The sequence below is a fragment of the Molossus molossus genome, unplaced genomic scaffold, assembly GCF_014108415.1.
Source record: "Molossus molossus isolate mMolMol1 unplaced genomic scaffold, mMolMol1.p scaffold_m16_p_6, whole genome shotgun sequence".
Lineage (NCBI taxonomy): Eukaryota > Metazoa > Chordata > Mammalia > Chiroptera > Molossidae > Molossus > Molossus molossus.
The window spans coordinates 116,780,821-116,797,464 of NW_023425399.1; the positions used below are offsets into that span (position 1 = coordinate 116,780,821).

Sequence of the window (16,644 nt, forward strand, 5' to 3'; positions counted from 1 at the left end):
CAGACCCGTCCGAGCTTAGGCTCAGCCCTGCACTGACCCCTCGGAGTTGCCCGGTTCCGAACCCAGTCAGTGCTGAGGAAGGAACGCCGGAGGGCGGGGTCGAGGGGCGGGCTGAGGGCGGCCCAGGTCTGACCGCAGCACGTGCGGGGATGGACGACCAAGCAGTGATCTTTGCTTTCCCCAAGCTCACCCTTAATCTCAGCCCCTCTCCTCCGGTCCCCGGCTGCTGCCTTGACACCCCGCCCTGCGCTCACGCCGCAGATGCAGCTGCCAGTGTGGCTGACCCGGCCCCCTGTCTGCTCAGGGCCGCTCGCTGTGTCTGCAGGACGGCGCCCCGAGGGCAGCCCGTGAGTCCCCACGCCGGCCGGACCCCGAACGGCCCGAGGAGACCAGGGAGTCCTGCGTCTTTGTGAGGGGAGCGGGCGGCTGAGGGGCTGGGCCCGCGGACTCACCTGTCGGCGGCCGGATCAGGAGCCACCTGGGTAATAAACGTGCTTGGGGAGGGAAGGACACCAGAAAGGACAACGTAAAAAATTCACGCGCAATTAGTACACCATCCACGGTCTGTTAACACGTTTAATGAAGGCACGACAATGAAGGTAGATAAAGAGCAAAATCTCAGCACACAAGCAGACTGGAATCAATCGCCAGGAGCAGTCGCCACAGCAGACAGCGTTGTTTACAAACTATTACTCAGAGGGCGGGGAGCTGGCCGCCGGCGCGGGGACGGCCGTTCAGTGCACCTGTGGTTTGTACCTGGCACTGGACGCCGGGGATGTGGGGACGGTGGGAGGACGCAGCCCGGAGCAGGGAGCTGATCGGGGCAATGAGACTCCTGCAGGAACTCTCAGATCATTTTGTTGGGGTGCAGAAATAAATACACCCCCCAATTTTGGTTTTCTTCTAGAAAGACCCCTGGCACACGGATGATGGAGCGGGAGGGGGCTGCCGGGGAGTCACCCAGGCTCCGTGCGCACCCGTGAGCGAACACGCCAGCGGAGAGAGCGCGGGGCCCGGGCCGCTCACAGGCTTCCGGCCGTGTCCTTCCTCCGTGCCCCGGGTCACAGCCCCCACAGGACGACAGAGCGCGCCTCCACAATGCGGGGATCGTGTTCACGAGGAAGAATTAGGTCACTGGAGGACTAAAATGCAGCTGAATGGAATTAAAATGCAATTAAAAAATCAGGAACCTGAACCCTGTGGTGGATAACAGACTGATTTTGCCCAGAGCACGCGAGGAGGCCGCCTGGTCCCCGTGCGGTCCACGCGCGAGGGCAGAAGTGACGCTGAATGAGGGGTGTTGTACACCGCACTTGGCAGGCACGGTGAGCGGAGGACCAGGACACATCGTCGGACAGACGCCAGCTGGGAACCCCACGCGGTGTGCGGGGGGGGGGGGGGCACCTGTGTGGAGCCTGAGGGCCTCGGTCCCAGCCCCGGCCCAGGCCTGAAGCCAGCAGGAGGGACAGGAGGGCGGGAGGAGGCCGTGGCCACGGAGAGCCGCCCTTTCCACAGGCCAGAGCCCGTTGATCTCTGTCCTGATGCCCAGCTCACCTCACAAGGCCACGTCCCGGGGGCAGGGAGCCTGGTCCTCGGCCAGCACCGCCCTTTCTCCCGGCAGAGGGGCCTGCTCTGGCCAATGCTCTCCTCTGTCTAAGATCCCGCCTCCGCAGGAATTCATCAGGCACTTGCCTTGAAGGCCAAGTCCTGCCCCCCGGAGGGTGGGTGCTGGGCACATTCCCAGGCCTGAGGGCGGCTCCGGCCCAGGACGGGGAGGGGCCAGGGAGGGGCCGAGCAGGGGCTGTAGCCCAGCCCGCTCTGTCGGGCCCTCACTCCAAGCAGCCCGTACAGTCTGCCAGAAACCTGACCCCCGGCAGGTGAGCAGAGTAGCTGCCTCCCCCTCGGCCTGCGGGCGCCTGGTAGCATCCCGTGGCCCTCGGGCGGTCATCCAGACACGGTGGGGTGGACGGTGGGATGGACTTTCATGGGCAGGAACGGCCTCTGGATGCCCTCATTTGCTTTCTTTCTTTTTTTTTCCTTAATCCTCACCCGAGGACATTTTTTGTTCAGACAGAGCAGGAGGGAGAGAGAGGAACATCAACGTGAAAGGGACACATCGAATGGCTGCCACCTGTACGACCCAACCAGGGCCGGGGACAAACTGCAACCGAGGTACATGCCCTTAGCAGGAACCGAACCCGGGTCTCTCTGGACCGCAGGCCGACGCTCCAACCGCTGAGCCAAACCGGCCCTTGGATGCCCCCCCTCATTTTCAAGCTTCAACCCAAAGGCCCCGTCCGGATACAGAGCGAGGGCTCTCCTGAGTTACATACCGAGCGAAGCAGAACCGGAACCAGAACAGAGCCGCAGAGCAGCCCCCCACTCTCCCCCAACCCCCAGGGCACTGAGCTCCCCTCCCCAGTGTTTCAAAGCAAAGGGAGACTCCCCAGTAAAGGGTGAGCCGAACAAACACTGCCGGGGTCCTCGCCCGGCCTGTCCGCCCCGCTGGCCACGAGCAGCCATGGGGTACACGGCGACCCGGCTGGCGTCTGGGGCATCGAAGGGCCAAAGGCTGACCCTCTTCACACTATTCAACAGTCAGTAGTGAACACAATCCTACAACCACAACTTGAACGCCGCTTTCATTTGTAACAGTCCTGGGAGAATGTTTTGAGCTTTCTGGGTCCTCGATAACAGCGCCTCCTTCTGAAACTAGGACCTTTTCTTTGACAATGTTGCCGACCAGAGAGACGGGCAGCCCCCGGGGCAGTTCTACGCGAGGAAGGGACCACACCGTGTGCCTCTGCACTTCAAGAAGCAGCCACAGAGACGCGATGGACACTCTCGGCTTTATTTGAACTTAGCCACACCCCTGAAACAAAGCTTGTTCTGAGATAAGGGCTCCCCAGCTTTTTGTAATCTCTGTCGCCAGTTTAAACATGTTGTCCTGCCCACTGGCTCGGGCAGAAGAGGCTACGGTTTCGGCACTGGCGGGGCGTGAGCGCCAGCCCTCCGTGGGCGCTGGGGCTCGTGGGACGGGACGGCTTGGAGAGCGGGCCAGCGTGAAGTGACCCTTTGAAGTGGGTCGGATGACGGACATTTCAGGGGAAGGGGAGTCTGGCCCAAGGTACAGGGACGCGGCCACAAGCGGGCCTGGGGGAACAACCAGAGAGGCAGTCCAAGGGCCCTGGACACAACTGCTCTTCACCCAAAGTCATGACCAGGGTCCTGTCAGAGACCTGGGCCTGGGGCGGAGGTGAAGACGCAGCCCGGGCCCAGAACCTCGAGCTGCATGACACCCCAACATCAGGCAAAACCAACACGTGTCTCCAAGTTCATGATCGTGTCATTTCAGGTGTCGTCGGGCCGGAACCCCCAGTCGCCCGGGGTCTGCGGGATGCTGTTCCCAGGCCGAGGCCCCTGCTCCGCCCTCCGCCCCAAAGCGTCTCCCCCTGAAGGCCCTTGGAGTGAGTGCAGCCCCAGCCCGAAGACAAGCTGCACCTCGCAGGACCTGTGGGCGCACCCGGTAAGCCGGGGTCTTCTCGAAGCCTCTCTCCTCCCACAACTGCCCAGCCAGCCTCCCCTGCGAGCCACGCGATGGGCCACGTCCTCGCTGTCAAGCCACGGGGGTGAATGCCACACCGGCCACAGAGGACCTATTCACCACCAAGCCCCAGACACCCTGTCGGGAGCGGGACCCCAGCAGGGGCGTCCGTCCCCGGGATGCATTTCAATCGGCAGAACACTTAAATAACGCAGCTTCACAGACTGTGCTCACATTCACGGAATCACATGATACAGTTTGATTCAAAGACACACCGCACGTTCCTCCCCCTTACACGGCGGAGACGGGGAGAGGCTGCTCAGAGCGAAGCTGCCTGCCGGGCGTGCTCCCCAGGCCTCACTCCCGGTCTTGTTGCAAAGCACCGGCCAGCGGTGAGCCCTCAGCCCGGAGGCCGCGCGCGTGGCCCACGGCGAAGCCCAAAGCAACGCAGCAGAGACAAATCAGCCATGAAGCCCCCAGCGCGAGACACGGGAGCCCGAGGGCGCGGGCGGTGCCCACCCCCACGCTGCCCGCGCAGGGCCGCAGGTGCCAGGGTGTCCTTGCAGGGCCCCCATCCCGAGGGCACCCCTTGTGGGAGGAGGAGGACGAAGGTGAGTCAGGGGACAGCAGGTGCCCTGGCCTCTCCCGCCAGCCTGCAGCAGGTGTTCCAGAAAGGACACGCCCCACACGGCTCGGCGCACGGCGACGTCCTCTCTCCGTCTGCACCGCGTCCTCCTCTACCCAGAGCTCACCTTGCCGGAGCCCCGCTTGGGCACACCCTTGTCACCAGCAAAGAAGCGCCCCAGGGAGTCGAGGATGCCCGTGTCTCTGTGCCGCGGGAGGAAGGCGTGCCTGGCGTGGTCCAGGGTGCTGGCGGAGGCCAGGTACTTGGCCCCGTGCCTCTGGGAAGGTCTTTTCTGTGCCGCCATCGCATCCAGGCGCTCGGGAGCGGTGCTGTCCTCTTCGATGGTCTGCAGCTCGTCCGACTCTGAGGGCCTGTCTTTGAAGGTATTGTCCTCCCTGCCCGGGGCATCTCGGGAGAAGAGGCGGACCAAGTGGGGGCGGCCCCGGGGGTCAGCTGGGCGGGCATCCTGCCAGGCATTCTCGGGGCTCGCTGCCCGCTTGGGGCCTGACACCGCTGTGTCCCGAGGGGGGGCCCCATTGTCCCGGCCCACATCTGCCGCTCCTGCAAACAACAGTGAGACATGAATGCGGCCTTGCACGGCCAAGGGGACAATGCCGCTTTCTTCCAGGCTGGTCAGCTGGTCCCCTCAAAACCCACAGGCAGCACCCTGCCCTGGAGCCGAGGCAGCCAGGCCGCCGAGGCACAGCCCTGGGCACCCCGGCGGCAGCTCCGTGTCCCAGAGGCCCGGGCACGGCCTGTTCCTCCGGCTTTGCGCCCCTACAGGAGAAGCGGCAGAGCCCGCAGCGAGCCCAGGGACATCCCCACAGGTGCTGCCCTGTTCCTGGAGCGCCCAGGATGGCAGGCACCTCTAGGGGTCACTTACGATCTAAAGGCCACTGGGGCATAAGCCAGAATGTTAGGGGCGTTGGTTTGACAAAAGGGGTGTTTGGTGCTCTTGGCAGGAAGGGGTCTCCCTGCAGCACTTACAGTCCGGCCTTCGAGATCGGGCATTCAGGGCCCTGTGTCCCGATGCCACAGGAGGCCTCCTGCATGAAATGCCCACTCAGGACATTCTGCGCCGGCTTCTCCGTGGGAGCAGCAGCAATGGGAACATTTGGGGGAAACGTGTCCCGTCCCCCCGCTTTTTACAAAATCTCAGCACTTCCCTCAAGAGCAGCGATGTGCTCGTCTGTGCCCAAGTTACAGGCTGGGTTTAAAGAAATGTGTGTGGGTTTGTTTCCTCTCAAAGCCTCGTTACCTGTCTGGGAGGTGCGGTTTACTCACATCATCCTGTGACACCGTGTGGCCACTGGCCATCCGACACTGTTCACTGACCTTTATCCAGCAGCATCTGTCCCCCATCCAGACATCTCATCATCTCCCCACCTAGTCACCCACCCGTCCAGCCATTCAGCCATCCACCCACCCACCCATCCACCCACCCACCCATCCACCCACCCACCCATCCACCCACCCATCCATCCACCCACCCACCCATCCACCCACCCACCCACCCATCCATCATCCACCCATCCACCCACCCATCCATCCACCCACCCATTCATCCATCCACCCATCCACCCATCCATCTACCCACCCATCCATCCACCCACCCACCCATCCACCCACCCACCCATCCTTCCTTCCACCCACCCATCCACCCATCCACCCACCTCTCCATCCACCCCCCACCTACTCACTGATCTAACCCACATCCACCCCCCACCCCACGCACTGAGTCCCTAATGAGTGACACGCTGTCCTAGCTGTCACAGTGCTGGACAAGATGAGTCCTCCTCTCATGAACACAGATACAACCGTGTATGGGTTGGATAATGTCCTCCCAAACTGTAGTCTGTGTCTTAACCCTGGTCCCTATGCATGTGACCTTAGCTGGAAACAGGGTCTTCTGGGGGTCATCGAGCTACAACGAGGTCAGACTGGAGGTGGGCCCTGGTCCTAGGAGGAGTCCTTCTGAGAAGGGGAGGTGTGGACACAGACACTCGGGGACGAGGCGCAGGGGGAAGGCAGGGCTGAGCTGAGTGTCCGCAAGATGAGGGCGCCAAGGCGGGCCAGGAGCGCGGGGAGGTGGGGGCAGGGCCTGCCCTCGGGCCGTCAGGGAACACGGTCCTGTTGACTTTGAGAAGACATGCCTGTGGTCTTAAGTCACCCAGTTTGTGGTAATTTGTTACGACAGCCACGGGAAATGGATACGATATGTAATTTCATACCAAGTAATAATATGTGAGAACGCGGAGCAGGGTAGGGGTCAGGAAGGCCCCTGGAGGGACAGCAGGTGACATGAGGCTGTGGCCGTGTGAGCACCGGGGCGGCAGGACACCAGGGAAGGACACCAGGCCGGGCCCAGGCAGACCAGAGGCCAGGAGCCCGGCGTGGGAGCGGAAGGGGGGGGGCAGAGGGGAGGCAGGTGGCGCTGGACCTTGAGACTGTGCGGGGCTTCCCGGGGTGAACAAGGGGCTGGCCGGTCCCCCAGAGCCCCAGGAGATGCCCGCAGGTGTGTGGGGGACCAGACTTCGGGTGGGTGAGCACGTGTGAGGGGCTCGTCCGGAGATGCGGGTGCCCTGGGAGGGAGGAAGGGGCCCCTCCAGGGGTGACTGCACCTGAGGGGTGCAGAGCTGTTCCCCTCTGCCTCTGTTTGAGGGGTGTGCACTCACATACAAACAGCAAAAGGCAAAGGTTCTGCCCTCTTCCCATAAAATCACTGGGTGCCTAGTAGGTGCTCAGTGAACGGTGGGCGGGCAGTTCGATGGGCCAGGAGGCCGTCCCACGAGTGAGTCCTCGCGCCATCGACGTGTGGTCCTGCCTTTGTGACTTACTCCCGGCGAATATCACGGACATGTGCAGTGAGAGCCCGAGGCAGAGTCGGCAGCAGGACCAGCCTGACCTGGCCCGTGCTCCTGGGAGTCCTCGGCCACGCCTGAGAGACACGGCAGGGGCCCTGGCCCGTCTCCCATGGCCACAGGCTCAATCCAGCCACGTGGGCCACCGGTCTTTGCAACACACGCGTGGAAATGCCTCGTCTCGCTGCAGCCGCACGGAGACACGCGGCCGGCGTGGAGCTGCGGGCTTGCGGGCGCAGAGCTCGGTCACCCCAGAAAGAGCCTGGTTTTCCGGCTGAGCTTCAGCTTCTGCGGCGAGAGGAGTCCATGCCGCTGCGGAGGGACAATGGCTCTGCTGTCCTGGGCTTCATGCAGAACCGGCCACGAGCGCCTCTGCATACTAACATTCCACCACAGTCGGGCTTTGTGTCCCTGAATGTGCTCACTTGTGGGGCAGGGGGAGTTGGGATCCGGGATGCGCCGCGTTTTGGGAAGGCCAAGCGCGGTTTTAACCCGTCAGCTGTGCTCCCCCTGCAGCCCAGCGGCCAGCGGTCGTGGGGACCAGCGGTCGTGGGGACCAGCGGTCGTGGGGACCAGCGGTCGTGGGGACCCTTGGTCATAGGGACCAGCGGTCGTGGGGACCAGTGGTCATAGGGACCAGCGGTCGTGGGGACCAGCGGTCGTGGGGACCAGCGGTCGTGGGGACCCTTGGTCATAGGGACCAGCGGTCATGGGGACCCTTGGTCATAGGGACCAGCGGTCGTGGGGACCAGCGGTCTGGGGACCAGCGGTCGTGGGGACCAGCGGTCGTGGGGACGCCGGGCTGGCCCTGGCCGAGCCTGCGGTGTGGGGTGGGGCTGGGCCCTGGCTCTGAGGAATGTCACCCACAATGCTCCCTGTTGTGCGGATTCCACAGGGGTCTCCAGGGAGACTTCCTAACGAACCAGCGAACCCTCCCAATCGAATTGCTGGAACGAGCCGCAGCAAACGCCGATGGGCTCACACCGGCCTCTTGATGCTTGAGAGTCAAGTCACAGGACGGCCGGCGGGACGGGGGTTCTGGGGGACGGTGCAGCAGTCCCGGTGGAGGGGCTCCGGCTGGAGGCCCCGCGGCCCCGCCGACGCCCTGCGACACCACCCCTCACAGGCAGGCGGGGCGCCCACCTCCGTGGCTGCCCCTCTGGACTGTCCCCCACAGGACCGGCGCCCTCCATCCTTTTCACCCTCCGCCTGCGGCATCTCTGAGGCCCCTCTACCCTCAGTCTCTCGCGTGACCTGTGCAAAGAGGTGTCCCGGTACAAGGCCCCCGGTCTGTGCCCCTCGGTGACCCCGTTGTCCTAGCACCAAGGACAAACTCGCCTACCCACTTGGCCTTTGCTCTCCAAGGGGTCCCCGCACATGTGCCCTGCTCTGTGTCCTTGGGCCTGTCATCTTGTCAAGGCCACGGTCGCCTGCCTCCCTGTCCCCATCCTTACAGGCCCCCGGAGGCCTGCTCCCGTGCATGCTGGTTCCCCGTGGTCAGCCCCCCAAAGCAGCTGCCTCTGTTTCCCTAAGTCATTTCGTGTTTCCGCATCTGTTCTCCAGCTGACAACATCCTCTTTGCAAGTGGCAAACATGTGGGCGTGTCCCTGCCTCACCCCCACACAGGGCTGGGTCTCAGCAGGTGTGTCCACGTTTGACCCTCATGCCAAGAAGAGGGTGACAGTGACTTCTTGTGTTTTTTTTGTCCTCACCCGAGGACATTTTTGCATTTATCTTCAGATAGAGCAGGAGGGAGAGAGGGAGGAAGAGGAACGTTGACGTGAGAGAGACACATCGAGTGGCTGCCACCCACACGATCCCAACTGGGGCCGGGGACAAACTGCAACCGAGGTCCGTGCCCTGAGCGGGAACCGAACCCGGGTCTCTCTGGTCCGCAGGCTGACACTCTAACTGCTGAGCCAAACCGGCCAGGGAGACAGTGACTTCTTTTCACGACAATTTATTTTTTCCTCCCATAATTAGAGGTCTGGACATGTTTGACACAGGGATCATCCAACTCTAATGTCATTAGGCAACTGTAATAAATGTCATGTCCACGGCCAATTGGATCTTTAATGAGACTGGGAACAATGAAAAGTAGCCATGGCCCAACGGGGCTTTGCCGGACGTTTAAACTTTGAGCACCTGCGGCGGGGGCCCAGCCGCCGAAACCCTCAGCGCTGGCCAGGTATGTGCACGGCTCCCTCACACCGGGCTCCCCGACCTCGAGGGCCAGGAAAGAGGTAGACAGCAGGGCTGAGGGGGAGGGGCGCTCACGCTGCAGTGAGAATGGTGGGTGCGCCTGTTTCCAGCTGGGACATGCAGAGGGCCAGCCTGCCACAGTCCTGGGTTCACTGCAGAATGAAGGGAATTTGGGGATCAAAAGGAGAGGAGGAACAGCATTGTCTCGGGGTCAAGTGTAACGTGCTTAGGTCACTGCCTGACCCGCCTGCCAAGAAGCTGCAGCTGCCCCTACAGCCGCCCCAGGTCTGAGCAGAGGCCGTGCGCCAACCTGCTGGCGGCCTCCGGAGGGGCAGGGGGAGCCCTGGGGAGCCCCAGGCCTGAGCAGAGGCCGTGCGCCAACCTGCTGGAGACCTCCGGAGGGGCAGGGGGAGCCCTGGGGAGCCCCAGGCCTGAGCAGAGGCCGTGCACCAACCTGCTGGTGGCCTCCGGAGGGGCAGGGGGAGCCCTGGGGAGCCCCAGGCCTCCAACAGACCTGACATTCAGGTCAAACCCACAACCCCACAAACCACGCTGCATCTACGTTGGACACACAGCTCTCATTTGCCACCATCTACCCATCTGTCCGGCGGATAATTTGACCGAAAACACAACTTTGTGGATTCATGTGTGGGATCAGACGCATGGGTCTTACCCACATTTCTACCTTTTCTTTAAAAAAAATGTTTTAATTGACTTTTTTTAGCGACAGAGGAAAGGAGAGGGAGAGAGAGAGAAACATTGGTGTGAGACAGAAACGCGGATCAGCCGCCTCCTGCACGCCCCCTACTGGGGATCAAGCTCGCAACCTGGGCACGTGCCCTGACTGGGAATCCAACCTGTGACCTCTTGGTGCGTGGGACAATACTCAGCCACTTATTTTGGAGGCATATCTGGTTAGGTTTACAGCCCAAAGTACAATTTAGTTTCTTCTCAGTGTTTAAAGTTTTTATAAAATTACGCCCCTCCCCCAAACCTCAAACCCATGAGTCACAGTGGAGCTGACTTGGCAGCCTGCCCTCCATCAGGGAGACGGAGCCTGCCTCAAAGACGGGGTCCCAGCTGGCGGGCACCCACACTGTCCCGGGACACAATCTCAGGGCACCCGCCGGCGCCGGCCCCCGTCACTTCCTGGTGCCGACACAGGACCTGGAGCAGACCCGTGTCGGCGGGACTGACGGGGCTCAGAGTTAACGCGGAGCAGCCAGAGCCCGGGTTCCCAGAAGTTCAGGCAACACTTGCGGCCCACGGGTGCTCGGCGACACCTTGTCGTCTTACCCCAAGGTGGGACCCGGCTGCAGTGTGCTAAGGAATCCGAGGACGAAGTCACCTGGCAGAGACGGAGGACACAGGGCCCTGCATGGACGTTCTGGCCGGGCCGCCTCGCTCCTGGGCTGAAGAGAGCGAGGGGTGCACCTGCGATGGGGACACGGCGCTGCTGACTGGGTCTGGACGCCCGGGTGGCACTCAGGGGCCCGATCCTCCTTCTCCTGCGGTGGTTCCCAGTCTGTGTCCTTGCCCCTTCACAGAGTCTCACCCAAAGCGAGTCCGTACACGGAAACGCACCCCGACGTGTGGCTCACAGCTGCTCGGACCAGCCCTCAGGCGGCGGGCGCTGTCGTCCTGGAGGGCGCACGGCGGGCAACCAGTAACTGTCGGGTCTTCGATTTGTGTTTTTACACTCATGCCTTTTCGACTTATACTTTCCCGCCATATTTTTCCTCCAGTGGCATTTTAGGGACCCCGGGACCCTCACAGCCACTGGACAGTGGAGTTGATGACCCCAAGTGGCCCCGTTTCCAGGCCTTTCACTGATGCAAGTTGACACAGTAATGTAGGATGTGCCCACCCATGTTCCCGTCCTCCAGCGTGGACAGTGTGGACGGTCTGGAGGCCTGGCCACCCCCGTGTTTGCGGAGGGCAGGACGTTGGCCGTTTGCTGTCTAATGAAAGCCCGGCTGCTCTCCTGTTCATGAGGTTCCTGAGACCCAGCGTGCTGGTCTGTGCCGTGAGACAGGAGACGGTGCTGTCCCACGGGGTGGGCTCAGTCACAGAGGACGGTGACGTGCCAGGGCTGCTGGGGACCACCAGCCCCTTCCCATCGGGGCACCCTGCCGGGCTCCCTGCAGACGCCGGCTCTGTGCTCGGGACCAGTGCCGGGAACCAGCCTGACCCCCAGACAAGGACGGGTGCGGACCCCGCTCTGCCTTAATCAGGGCCAGGACCTGGCTGCGAGCCCCGCACCTGGGGCAGGACCGCTGTCCCGAGGGCGGGGGCTGCATGCTGAGCGCCCCTGGCCGGCCACCCCGACTTCGGGGAAGGGGCAGCGGGGTGCCCGCGGGTGTGCGCCCGGCCGCAGGCTGTTCTCTGCGGAGGGCCCTAGGGCTCTGGAATTTGCCAGTGTGGGCCAGGGCTGAAGAGGACCCTCCTTGTTTGCAGAACACTTCTGTCCCAGGCAGGCTGCGCGCGGGGTCACCCTGGAGGGGACGGAAACAAAGGCCCTGGTGTGGCTGCCGACCTGCTATGGCAGAAATGCCGCTTCTATGAGAGGCACGCGGCCGCCCGCCGGCTACGCGGAGATCCCTTTAAAACCTCTCACAAACGAGTCTTATCAGCCCACCCGGCGCACACGAATGCCTCCATTGTCTACCCAGAACATATAGTTTTTATTTTCTCTAAATAGCTCGCCCCTCGAACCCTCCCACAGTGGGGCCGGGGCCGGGGCCGGGGGCTCCGCTATGCATGCCCCAGGGGCCTGAGTTTCTTCATTTGAACAACGGCGGGAATGGTCCACATGCCCAGCTTCCGCGGCTGCAAATCACTCCCACGCGTGACCTTCACTGTCCTCACAGCAGGTGAGCTGCTCTGATCACTGAGAAATTCACTGAAACCAAGTCACATGCAGATGAAAGCATCCGCCCCGCCCTTCACGTATGTCCTGCACAGCTTCGGGGATGGAGTGTTAGAATTTTCTCATGTTATCATTTTTTCCCTTTCAATTCTGAAGTTTGTGTGCTAAATAATCACATAAGTGAGATGGTGGATTTCGGAAGGATGGCCACTAAAAGTCCTCCAGAAAACCAAAGATCCGTGCGGTGGGACCTCTGTCATCTAGGTGTAACCAGCAAAGAGATGTGGCATCTCTAGTGATCACAGCGCCGCAAAAACAAGTTGGAGCTGAACCGCGTCCACAGCTGAGTGGAGCGGCTCGCACTATCTGTGGCCCCATGGAGCCTGTGCATGCTGAATGCATGAATGTCCAACATCGACCTGCAGTCTTTGCAAAGTAAGGACAGGAGGGAGGGGGGCGAGCCGGTGGTGGTATGCTTTCCCAAACCCAGCCAAAGGCACCTGCTCCAGATGCGTCGACGTTGGGTGGCGGGTCACCTCGCCTCCGCGTTGGCTGTACTTAGATGAATGGGGAGCTGGAGTCCAGATTTAACTCCTTCTGACTGGGGTCCCTTCTCTTAGTGAAAACAATGTGTCAAGTTTAACCATCTCCTGTCTACAAACGTCTTGGTTACTTTGTAAGTATCCAGAGGTTTCTTTTTTATTTATCAATTGTTACCTAGAAAAACTATTAGAAACAGTAACTGTTTATATATACTCTGTTTTGCAGCACAGGCATAATCCATGGGTTACAATGCAAAACTTCATTGATACATTGACTCTTGGGCAAATGTTTTAGTAAAGGGAGGGTTACTTTTAGGTCCTTCCTTGGGGACAGTGGCAGGTCTGTGGTGCAGCACTCTCTGTCCCTGGGAGCCACGGGAACAATGGTGGCAAATGTCTGGAGCGGGGATGGGGGCCTGGCACACAATGTCTGCTTTTCACAGGCGGTCCCGGCACCGAGGAGGTGCCCAGGGCACAGCCGGTGCCAGCCAGTGGCAGCCACTGCTATCTTTTAAGGATAAAAATAACTTGAAAATTCTTCAAGTAAAGGAATAGTCAGTAAAGTACTTACAAAAAACAAACAAACAAACAAACCTGAAACAACAACAACAAAAACCCTCAGGCAGTAAAACATGAATTTTCAGATCGAGAAAATGTGGAATAACAATGAGATGCGTGGGCACAAGGGAGACATTCTAAGGTATTTACAAAAACGGTCTCTTTGCTGCTTTAAGTATTTCTAGGTATATATGGTTCTAGTAAGGTGCACACTGATCAAATCAGGTAGCACTGACAATGGGACTGTCCAGATGGGGTGCTGCCGTCCGAGGGGCAGGGGGAAGGCAGGTGTGTCTCCTTACAGGATGGCCCCTGATTGGAAAATGATTGTACCGAAGTCCGGAGATGGGGTGGCCCAGATGCACGGCTTCTACCTAACGAAACGCCCTGATTTTAATGTGCTGAGAAAACATCAATTCACCGACAATTCGTGTCCTGGTGATTTCACGTGACACAGACAGCTCTAAGTGCCTTTCCCGTCCTTGGTGATGAAATTACATCTGCTGACACCGCGTCACACCTGCCAGGTGTTTTAAAAGCCCCTGCCACTGTCATCACAGCTCAGGTGCTGCGAGGTCACCCGCTAGAGCCCGGATATAGGAGAATCGGGCCCAGCAGCACTGATGGCGGGTGACTCGGCGACGACTCGGCTATGACACAGGCACAGAGACCGGCTCAGAGAAGGGCCGGATTCTCACAGCGCCTTTGGTCCCCGAGCGGCAGGGCGTGGCCCCGGGCATCTTGGGTGGGTCTGTGAGTGGGGCTGTATTCGGCCGGAACCAGACCTTAGCGAGCTGTGTTATTGACCTTTGTCACAAATCCTCACCTGAGGACATGTTCACGGATTCTGAGAGAGGGGATGGGGGGGGCAGAGAGAGAGACATTGATGTATGAGAGGAAGAAACAGATCATTTGCCTCCCGTATGTGTCCCCACTGGGGATCGAACCCACAGCCTGGGCATGTGCCCTGCCTAGGAACTGAACCGACAACCTTTTGGTGCACAGGACAATGCTCAACCCACTGAGCCACACCAGGCAGGGCTCACTTTCCCTTTTTTTTATCCTCACCTCAGGACATCTTTGCATGTGTCTTCAAATAGAGCGGGAGGGCGAGAGGGAGGAAGAGGGGGAGAAACATCGATGTGAGAGAGACACATAGAGTGGCTGCCACCCGGACAACCCCAACTGAGGCTGGAGACAAGCTGCAACCGAGGTCCATGCCCTAAGCAGGAACCGAACCCGGGTCTCTTTGGTCCGTGGGCCGACGCTCTAACCGCTGAGCCAAACCGGCCAGGGCTCACTTCCCTTTTTAAAGACTTGTTTCTTCAGTTCAGAAAACAGCGGCGATGCTGTTGCAGAGGGGGGAGGTAGGTTCCCCTCCTCGAGGGCCCACTTACTCCGCTGCGTCAGGGAATGAGTGAAATTCGGGTTCTGGCACCTCCCAAACTGCAGGGGTGGAGGCGGGGACTCCGCTGGGTGTTCGAGAGCTGCCTGCCCGGGACGTCCCGCAGGGCCTGTCCTTCCGTGGCCACTGGCCCGCCCAGAGGCCTTGGTGGCTGAGGTCCCAGGAGCAGACAGTCCCCCACCCCCCCTGCGGTCCCCACGTCCACACCACCCGTCCCGTGGGGTGGGTGAGATGAGAAATAGTCACTTTCACGGAAGGAACCCTAATGCAGGGGCTTTGAAATCGGGACGCGGGGCCCAGCGGGCAGGGGCGCTGAGTGCAGGTCTGAGCCGGGGCCTGCTCCCTGGCCACGCCCATCCCGGCTGCTCTTGGTGCCACTGTGAGGCCTGCGTCCCCTTTGTTCTGGAAGCTGTTCAGTTGTCCCATTGTGGCTCTGCTGGCCTGAAGTGACCCTCGCCGCACATGCCACTTCGAAGGCTGGGCACGCAGGGTGGGCAGCGGTGGCCTCCTTTCTCCCAGGCCTGCCCTGAGGGCGCCCCACCAGCTCGGGCCACCCTGCTGAGTCTGTCTCAGGGACCGAGCCCCCGCCGGACCTCAGCGTCATCCAGCCCTGGACCCGGCGGGACAGGGTGTGTTCTGCCAACGCAGGGCACAGCAGGCGAGCCCTGGCCACCTCCTTCCCTCAGCGACGGGCCCTTCTGTGCCAGCACCCAGCTGAGCTGCCCACCGCCCGGCCTCTTTCCTGGCTGGGCATCCTCCATCCTCGCCGGATCCCCTGTGGAGACAGGGAGCCTGTGGGGGCTCCCAAAAGGGGGCGCCCCTGCTCTGTCCAGAACCCCAGAGGCTCCTTCCAGATGGGATGCAGGTCCCCGGAGGCCCCTGAATGGGGTGCTGGGAGCCTGTGGGAGCCCACGCCCTCCGTGGAGACACCTGTGGTCTCTCCAGAAGGTGAAAGAGGACTTTTGTCTCCTAAGCTTTGAAAGCCCAGCAGAAGGATCGACGCCAGCCTCCCCTGCAACACGTCAGTGTGGCCTCTGGTGTCTGCGAGGGCACCGTCCAGCGGAGTCCACCCCTGTGTCTGCAGGGACGCCCCCTACCTCCCGTTCCCGCCTGTCCTCGCAGGCACTGGGGACACCGGCCGGCGGCACACTCAGCAGGCTGCTGGAAGGGCAGGGGCTGGGCATTTCAAGACTCAGGGGACGGAGCCCCCTCAGCAGACTGCTGTCCTCACTCCACAGGGGCCCGTGGCTGGGGTCTCACTGCCACGTGGATTCACATTTACGGGTTAGAACAACCACAGCCATGTGGGTGGACACCGTTTCTATGGAAACACGAGTGAACATGGTCTTGGCGACTCTAATTCAGGGAACAAAGCAACTCAGTGGTGTCAGAGGTCTTTTGTCCATGGAGATCATGTATAGGCGTGTGTGCCAACACGCCCACCCAAACGTGTGCACACAGTCACACACTTGTGTACACACCCTGAATGTGCACACTTGCACACACACACGCTCCGAGGCACAAGTGCACGTGGGCCAGTCATCACCTGCTCGGCGGTGGCTGAGGCAGAGCTGCTCAGAGTCGAGCTCACGCGTGGTTCCGGACAAGCGGTCAGGGCGGCCTTATTTTTCACGAACACAACAGTTTGCAGAGCCTTTCTTAGGGAGAGGAGGGGGCAGGGCCACAGGGCGAGGTGGAGTCCCCAGTCACTCCATCACCGGCAGAGGCCACAGCCCAGGCGCCCGTGACCTCGTCACCTCAGGAATGAGCCTCAGAGCAGAGACTTCGGCAGAACACAAGGAGATACCACATTTGCACCAGGCTGCCACAGGCCGCGCTGGGTGCCCGGAGAGGCGGGGCGTCTGGGAGGCCGCGGCACAGGGTGGAGAGCGAGTGCGGCCCTGCCCACCCCTCTGGCCGCCTGCAGGCCGTTCAGGGGCTGTGCTGGGCTGCAGCTGCAGGGCCAGCGAGGCCGCTCTAGCTCCGTTATCGAGCGATGGGCTGGCTGGCTGGCACCTCCCTGGCGAGATCCGAGATC

General features: G+C 61.2%; 1 protein-coding gene across 4 annotated transcripts in view; it reads right to left on the minus strand.

Annotated features, from left to right (window-relative positions):
* LOC118618156 (myelin basic protein) overlaps positions 1–16,644 on the minus strand; it is a 69,457-nt gene that overhangs the window by 26,371 nt on the left and 26,442 nt on the right. For all 4 annotated transcript variants that reach the window (XM_036244132.1, XM_036244130.1, XM_036244131.1 and 1 more), the window contains exon 4: positions 4,297–4,730. In XM_036244132.1, coding sequence (XP_036100025.1) covers positions 4,297–4,730 — 434 coding nt within the window. The remainder of the gene's footprint in view (positions 1–4,296; positions 4,731–16,644) is intronic.